The 8,721-nt window shown below is 41.3% G+C and overlaps 1 protein-coding gene across 2 annotated transcripts in view; it reads right to left on the bottom strand.

Moving 5' to 3' along the window:
- Positions 1–1,389: 1,389 nt before the first annotated feature.
- The window catches only part of cd8a (CD8a molecule), an 18,175-nt gene continuing 10,843 nt past the window's right edge, over positions 1,390–8,721 (bottom strand). For both annotated transcript variants that reach the window (XM_060934983.1, XM_060934982.1), the window contains 2 exons: positions 2,335–2,374; positions 1,390–2,243 (listed from right to left, as the gene is read on the bottom strand). In XM_060934983.1, the coding sequence (XP_060790966.1) occupies positions 2,189–2,243; positions 2,335–2,374 (95 nt within the window). In that variant the 3' untranslated portion in view covers positions 1,390–2,188. The remainder of the gene's footprint in view (positions 2,244–2,334; positions 2,375–8,721) is intronic.

The following is an 8,721-nucleotide window of genomic DNA, read 5'->3' as shown; positions in this document are numbered from 1 at the left end:
TTAACACGAGAAAATACTCGTAATTCGCAACTAAAAAGACTGCAGCTACACTGGCATCTTGACCACGCTTTCTAGTGCGATCGTGTTGCGCTTGCGCAGAATGGTGTCAGTCCTGTGCACCTCAAGGCGCACGTGTGCCTAAGGCTGCTGGGCCATAGAAGGTTCACGCTGCACGTTCACGTGAAGAACCGGACCCTGGGCCATTAAACTTCATGCTTGGATGTTCACGTGTTGCGTCTGTTCTACTTTGACCGAGTAACCAACAATACGGACTCTTCGGATGACGACGATTGCCTCATTCTGCTTTTACTGAGACAGAGGAAGAGAAAAAGGAACAGAATTTGGAGCCGAGAACACTTCCTTCTGAGAGAAACCCGTGGTGAATTTCACCGAACATTCTATAATCTGCTTGACAATCCCGATGAAGAACTATTTTTCAATTATACCATTCAATTATATTTTTTCTGAAGTTTTCCCCTGAAAGCATAGAGTTATCTCCCTAGACCCGTTCTGATTGGCTGGCGCGGCGGTGACCGCATGCATTGACTGGAATTTCCATCTTCACGCCTAGAAAAAAGTGTGCATGTTCATTTCACGCTTCACGCGTGAAGCGTGCAACGTGAACGCCGTTCTATGGCCCAGAGCAAGTCATGCTACGTTTGTCCACTTTTCTTTACACGCGTGTAGCGTGCAGCGTGAACCTTCTATGGCCCAGCTGCCTAACGAGCTCCAGAACACGCACTGTTAACAAAGAGCACCTGTCTTTAATCAGTGAACTGTGTTTGGGCTATTTAAAGACCGCGCCCATGCAAGGACGATGCGAAGTATTACGCCACGTCTAGGAACGCGAAAAATCTCATCTCATCATCTCTAGCCGCTTTATCCTTCTACAGGGTCGCAGGCAAGCTGGAGCCTATCCCAGCTGACTACGGGCGAAAGGCGGGGTACACCCTGGACAAGTCGCCAGGTCATCACAGGGCTGACACATAGACACAGACAACCATTCACACTCACATTCACACCTACGCTCAATTTAGAGTCACCAGTTAACCTAACCTGCATGTCTTTGGACTGTGGGGGAAACCGGAGCACCCGGAGGAAACCCACGCGGACACGGGGAGAACATGCAAACTCCGCACAGAAAGGCCCTCGCCGGCCCCGGGGCTCGAACCCGGACCTTCTTGCTGTGAGGCGACAGTACTAACCACTACACCACCGTGCCGCCCCACGAAAAATCCGAAAAATAAATTTCTCCATTCGGAAAACTATGGGCGGCATGGTGGTGTAGTGGTTAGCGCTGTCGCCTCACAGCAAGAAGGTCCTGGGTTCGAGCCCCGGGGCCAGCGAGGGCCTTTCTGTGCAGAGTTTGCATGTTCTCCCCGTGTCCGCGTGGGTTTCCTCCGTGTGCTCCGGTTTCCCCCACAGTCCAAAGACATGCAGGTTAGGTTAACTGGTGACTCTAAATTGACCATAGGTGTGAATGTGAGTGTGAATGGTTGTCTGTGTCTATGTGTCAGCCCTGTGATGACCTGGCGACTTGTCCAGGGTGTACCCCGCCTTTCGCCCGTAGTCAGCTGGGATAGACTCCAGCTTGCCTGCGACCCTGTAGAAGGATAAAGCGGCTACAGATAATGAGATGAGATGAGATTCGGAAAACTGGAGATTTTCAAGAGTTTTGTCAAATATCCGGATTTCCGGGTCATTAGCAGAAAAAATCCGGCGGAATATCTAAAAACCTGGAATTCCGGAACACTTTCATGACTAACCTCGGTGTGATCAGCTGTTCGTTTAGCGACAGAATGATGGAACTGTCAGTGCATGCTCAAAGGTGAACCTACGCATGCGCACACACACACACGGACTTCCTCTGTCTGCTTGACTGCGCGAAGCGAGCGATTTCATGCACGTTATTTGCTTTAATCCCCTCAAATGAAATAACTTCCCAGCCACAGAACAGAATGGCCTGATATTTTGTGAGATATTACAGAAATAAACATCTATCACAATGACCACATTTCAGAGGGAACTAAATTTCACCAATTTTATGAAATCGAAAGGCCGTCTAGCTTTAAGCGTTTCAAGGAATACTACAGAAATAATTTTCGGAGAATCCGAGAACCACTCACAAAATGAGAATGATTAGAAAAGTATAAAATGTAAAAAAAAAAAAAAAAACCCTGAGATGTGTCTAATAGTCCATAGGATTGGGTAGAGTTTTGTGGCCCGCTGGTCTGCTTCGGGGTCTGCAAATATGAATGCAAATCACACTTAATTTCATCATATACGTAAAATATTCAATAAAGAGAAGAGAAAATGTATTTTGAAACAGCTTACTGTCTTTTGTAATGGTGAGGGCATCGTCTTGTCCTTATATCTTGAGGAAATCAGAGAAAAGGTTTTTAATGTGTGTTTATTTAACTTTTTATCAAAAGTCTGAGACCACATTAAAAATTCAGGATTTTTTTTTTCAACTGGAAAAAAAATAATTTTGGAATAAAAGTTTTAGAACTTTAAAAAAAAAAAAAAGGAAATGTCCAACATCTTGATGACTCAATATTTAAGATGATGTGTAATTTCCAGGTCACTACAATGTAAATGTCAGCAAATTTGTGATACTGATCATGTTAAATGCTTGGTGCAAAAGGTCAGAGTCTTTTCTATTGAAGCAGGTGTTCAAATGACACATCTGTCTCAGATTGAGTGAATAGTGTCAGTAAAAAAAAAAAAAAGTGGACATACCAAATCCTCAAACTGTCAAATCGATGTCGTAAACATTTTTAAGGTTCTACTTTTCACTCAAGTTGTCGCTTATAATATCATTTGTTATGAAAACCTTCGTGTGAAATTGAAACAGAATCATTTTCACTCGCGTGCTCAGACTTTTTCACCCCAGACAGACAGAACAGTACAGTTTTTCATTTGTAATTATGGACACAATCATTAGTTATTCATGTTAAACAAAATGATGATGATGATCTTATTCAAAATAACTGAAGTTGATTCTATTAAAAGTAATAATATAATTTATGAAGGATCATAATTACATTAAACAAATAAATACAGTCAAGAGACTGAGACTGATCTTACTGAAAGGTTCTTATTTCCAATTATTCTTCTCTGTGAAGTTGTTCTGAATCAGCGTCGTTCTGAAGCGTGTATGTTCTCGTGTTGTGACAAAACATACTGCTATATCGACTTGAACACTGGGTTGGGTTGACTGGAAAAGTTATCAATTGGTTAACATCATACTTAAAAGATAGAAGCTTCTTTGTTACCATGGGAAATTATTGTACCTCAACATCAATGTCCTTGACCTGTGGTGTCCCCCAAGGGTCGATCCTTGGACCATTACTATTTAACCTTTTATATGCTCCCACTTGGACAAATTATCAAGAACAACTCAATTTTGTATCACTGCTATGCAGATGACACCCAAATTTATTTTGCTCTATCACCTAATGATTATGCCTCCCTTGAATGTCTCTACCAGTGTATCGAACAAATCAACAACTGGATGTCACAAAATTTTCTTCAGATAAAACAGAAGTAATTCTATTTGGGGGAAAAAAGATGAAAGACTCAGGATTACCACTATTCTTGACACAAAGGGCATTAAAACAAAAGATATGGTTAAAAATCTTGGTGTTTTCATTGACAGCGAGCTAAACTTTTACAGTCACATGAAAGCAATCACTAAATCGGCATTTTATCACCTAAAAAACATTTCCAAACTAAGAAGACTTATGTCAAAAAATGATCTGATACATGCCTTCATCTCTAGTAGGGTTGATTACTGCAATGGCCTTTTCACAGGCCTGCCAAAAAAGACCATCTAACGACTTCAGCTGGTTCAAAATGTAGCGGCTAGGGTTCTCACACGAACAAAAAGAACAGAGCGCATTACTCCAATTCTAAGGTCCCTTCACTGGCTTCCAGTAAGCTACAGAATTGGCTTTAAAGCATTGCTGCTGGTGTACAAATCTCTAAATGGTACAGGGCCCAATTACCTCTCTGATATGTTGCAGCGGCCTAACCCAATCAGATCTACCAGATCGCAGCAGCAAAATTTACTGGTAAAACCTGTTGTTAAAACAAAGTGTGGTGAAGCAGTTTTTAGCTACTATGCAGTACAGCTATGGAACCAACTGCCAGAGGACATTAAAAATGCTCCTGCTGTTGGCAGCTTCAAATCTAGACTAAAGACCAAGCTGTTTTCAGATGCTTTCTGCTAACTGATTAATATCATCATCTTTACATGTTTTAAACTTTACTTAACTTTTACAGTCTTTGCATGTTTTAAGCTTTACTTAACTTTTATTCTATTTTATTCTGCTGTTTTTACTGAACTTTCTCTCTTCTTCCCCCTTTATTTTATGTAATTTTATTTTCTATTGTTTACTGTTTTGCTTTTACCTCTGTAAAGCACATTGAACTGCCACTGTGTATGAAATGCGCTATATAAATAAACTTGCCTTGCCTTGCGTCTTATGCGGCTCTGCAGCTGCATCATGTATCATTTTATATCTTATGTTATAGCGGTCCGGCTAAAGTCACCCTGAATCATGTGTTGTACACTCTGAAGAGTGTTATATCACTTCTGATCAGGGCTTTGAACCGGTTCAAGGAACGAAAATGAAAACCGGGAACTTTTTCTATTTCACATGGAACAGAAACGAAACCAGAAACTTTATTATTTTTTATGTTCCGGAACAGAAACGCTTATTAAAAATAATGGTAACCGGTTAATACTGGTTTTTATTTCGTTCCTCAAAGTTTCCGTAGCCTACAAATAAAAGTCATTCTTCTCCTGCGCAAGTTTCTATGACCCACTGGGGTTCACTTCCTGTGTGACGTTCGCTGACTGAATGGAGAGAGCGGGAGGGTGGACTACTATCACGTCTCCACATCTTAAATAAGAGGTAAATATTGCAGTCTATCGTTATTCAAAAACGTCAATTTCAAACACGATATCAATATATTTGTCCACGTTAATGAGAGGCTCGCGAACATTAAATGACGTTAACCTCTGTTAGCCTATCAATGCCTGACTAGCCTTTGGTAACACACTAAACGAATTATCTTTCATTTTTGGTACTTTTTCTGTTTGTGTAGATGGGAAGACATACTGAGAATCCAAATCGCCAATATTTGAAATAATAATTGTTTTGAATTATTTCTTGTCTTATTTAATGAAGGTTGTAATAGAATTAGCCTACATTTGGCTTAAGCTGGATGAGACAGAGACAGGGCGGCACGGTGGTGTAGTGGTTAGCGCTGTCGTCTCACAGCAAGAAGGTCCGGGTTCGAGCCCCAGGGCCGGCGAGGGCCTTTCTGTGCGGAGTTTTCATGTTCTCCCCGTGTCCGCGTGGGTTTCCTCCGGGTGCTCCGGTTTCCCCCACAGTCCAAAGACATGCAGGTTAGGTTAACTGGTGACTCTAAATTGAGCGTAGGTGTGAATGTGAGTGTGAATGGTTGTCTGTGTCTATGTGTCAGCCCTGTGATGACCTGGCGACTTGTCCAGGGTGTACCCCGCCTTTCGCCCGTAGTCAGCTGGGATAGGCTCCAGCTTGCCCGCGATCCTGTAGAACAGGATAAAGCGGCTAGAGATAATGAGATGAGATGAGAATGAGACAGAGACATAATTTTATAGCCATTTGTTAAACAGCTGACAGGGAACGTAATTAACCGTTCCGGGAACGAAATTTTTTTTGTTCTAACCGGTTCGGGAACGTCTATTTAATGGTGGAACCCAAAACCGGAAACGTTAAAATTCCGTTTCTGTTCGGAACGAACCAATAGGAAAAAAATTCTGGTTCAAAGCCCTGCTTCTGATCATCTGTTTTGAACGCTTCCTGAATTGTGTGTTCCTGTACTGGAATGTCTGGCCCTGTCAGCACTAAATATGAGAAGCGTGAGATGGACTGACCTCAAGAAAATGTTGATGAGGTGAGACATGTTCACCAAAGTAATTAGTGGGTGTAAACTGTGCTGTTTTGAAACTGTATAAAATGAGAAACCCGATGAGTGAAAAGAGACTCTGAGGACTGACTCGGCTTTTGTTGTCGTTTGATTCAAAAAGAGAGAACTTTACTGCAACCTTTTGATTATTTTGGTGAGCAAGTTTCCATGACACCAGACAGATATAGAGACAGAAAGACAGACAGACAGATACAGTGGCATGCAAAAGTTTGGGCACCCTGACTGAAAATGTCTGTTACTGTGAATAGTTAAGTGAGCAGAAGATGAACTGATCACCAAAAGGCATAAAGGTAAAGACGAGACATTTCTTTTCAGCGTTTTCTGCAAGATTTGTGTATTATTTTTGTTTTGTACAATTGGAGAGTGAAAAAAGAAAAGGAACACCATGCGAAAGTTTGGGCGCCCCAATACATTTGAGTTCTCAGGTAACTTTTCCCAAGGTTCCAGACCTTAATTAGCTTATTGAGCTGTGGCTTGTTCAAATTCTTCATTAGGAAAGGTCAGATGATGCAGATTTCAAATCTGTATAAATTCTCTGACTCCTCAAACTTGTCTCTAAAACCAACAGCCATGGGCTCCTCTAAGCAACTCCCTCGCATTCTGAATAATAAAATAATTGATGCTCACAAAGCAGGAGAAGGCTACAAGAATGTAGCAAAGTGTTTTCAGGTAGCTGCTTCCTCAGATCGTAATGTTATTAAGAAATGGCAGTTAACAGAAACAGTGGAGATCAAGGTGAGGTCTGGAAGATGAAGAAAACTTTCTGAAAGAACTGCTCGTTGGATTGCTAGAAAGGCAAAACCCCTGTTTGACTGTAAAAGACCTTCAGAAAGATTTAGCAGACCCTGGAGTGGTGGTGCACTGTTCTACTATGCAGCGACACCTGAACAAATATGACCTTCATGGAAGAGTCATCAGAAGAAAACCGTTCCTGCGTCCTAGCCACAAAATTCAGTGTCTGAAGTTTGCAAATGAACATCTAAATAAGCCTGATGCATTTTGGAAACAAGTCCTGTGGACTGATGAAATCAAAATAGAACTTTTTGGCCACAATGTGCAAAGGTATGTTTGGAGAAAAAAGGGGGCCAAATTCCAGGAAAAGAACACCTCTCCAACTCTGAACCATGGGTGTGGATCGATCATGCTTTGGGGTTGTGTTACAGCCAGTGGCACAGGGCACATTTCATTGGTTGAGGGAAGCATGGATTCGAATAAACTCTAGCAGCAAACATCTCACCATCTGTAAAAAAGTTGAAGTTAAAAAGAGGATGGGTCCTACAATAAGATGATGATCCAAAACGCACCTCAAAATCTACAATGGAATACCTCAAGAGGCCCAAGCTGAAGGTTTTGCCCTGGCCCTCACAGTCCCCTGACCTAAACATCATTGAAAATCTGTGGCTAGATCTCAGAAGAGCAGTGCATGCAAGACAGCCCAAGAAACTTGTAGAACTGGAAGCCTTTTGCAAGGACGAATGTGTGAAAATCCCCCAGGGAAGAACTGAAAGATTATTAGCTGGCTACAAAAAGTGTTTACAAGCTGTGATACTTGCCAAAGGGAGTGTTACTAGGTACTAACCATGCAGGGTGCCCAAACTTTTGCTTTGGGCCCTTTTCCTTTTTTTTGTCATTTTGAAAATGTAAAAGATGAAAATAAATTGTTTTTGCTTAAAATATAAAGGGAATGAGTCATCTTTAACTTTATGCCTTTTGGAGATCATTTCATCTTCAACTTGCTTAACTGTTCACAGTAACAGCAATTTTGACCAGGGGTGCCCAAACTTTTGCATACTACTGTATATAGAGACAGAAAGACAGACAGACATATATGACAGACGGAGAGACAGATATAGACAGGCAGACAGACAGACAGACAAATAGATATATAGACAAAGACAGAGACAGACAAATGGATATATAGACAGAGACAAATAGATACAGTTGTGTTCAAAATAATAGCAGTCCAACATGACTAACCAGATCAATCACTGTTTTTGGTAGAAATTATATTACTACATGACAAATAATTTACCAGTAGGTGTAGTAGAGTCATAGAAAACCAACAGACCCAACAATCATGATATGCACGCTCCTGAGTCTGTGTAATTGAATAATTAAGTGAAAGGGGCGTGTTCAAAATAATAGCAGTGTGGCGTTCAATTAGTGAGATCATTCATTCTGTGAAAAAACAGATGTCAGTCAGGTGGCCCTAATTTAAGGATGAAGCCAGCACATGTTGTACATCCATTTCTCTCTGAAAACCTGAGAAACATGCGTCGTTCCAGACATTGTTCAGAAGAACAGCGTGCTTTGATTAAAACGTTGATTGGAGAGGTAAAACGTATACTGTAAAGAAGTGCAGAAAATGATGGGCTGCTCAGCTAAAATGATCTCCAGTGCTTTAAAATGGACAGCAAAACCAGAGAGACATGGAAGAAAATGGAAGACTACCATTCGAATGGATCGAAGAATAGCCAGAATGGCAAAGACTCAGCCAATGATCAGCTCCAGGGTGATCAAAGACGGTCTGAAGTTACCTGTGAGTACTGTGACAATTAGAAGATGCCTGTGTGAAGCTAATCTATCGGCAAGAAGCTCCCGCAAAGTTCCACTGTTTAAAAAAAAGACGTGCTGAAGAGGATACAATTTGCCAAAGAACACATCGACTGGCCTAAAGAGAAATGGAAAAACATTTTGTCGACTGATGAAAGTAAGATTGTTCTTTTTGGGTCCAAGGGCCGC

The sequence above is a fragment of the Neoarius graeffei genome, chromosome 12 (genome assembly GCF_027579695.1).
Source record: "Neoarius graeffei isolate fNeoGra1 chromosome 12, fNeoGra1.pri, whole genome shotgun sequence".
NCBI lineage: Eukaryota > Metazoa > Chordata > Actinopteri > Siluriformes > Ariidae > Neoarius > Neoarius graeffei.
Note: the sequence above shows the minus strand (reverse complement) of the source record. Positions and strands in the feature narration are given on the sequence as shown.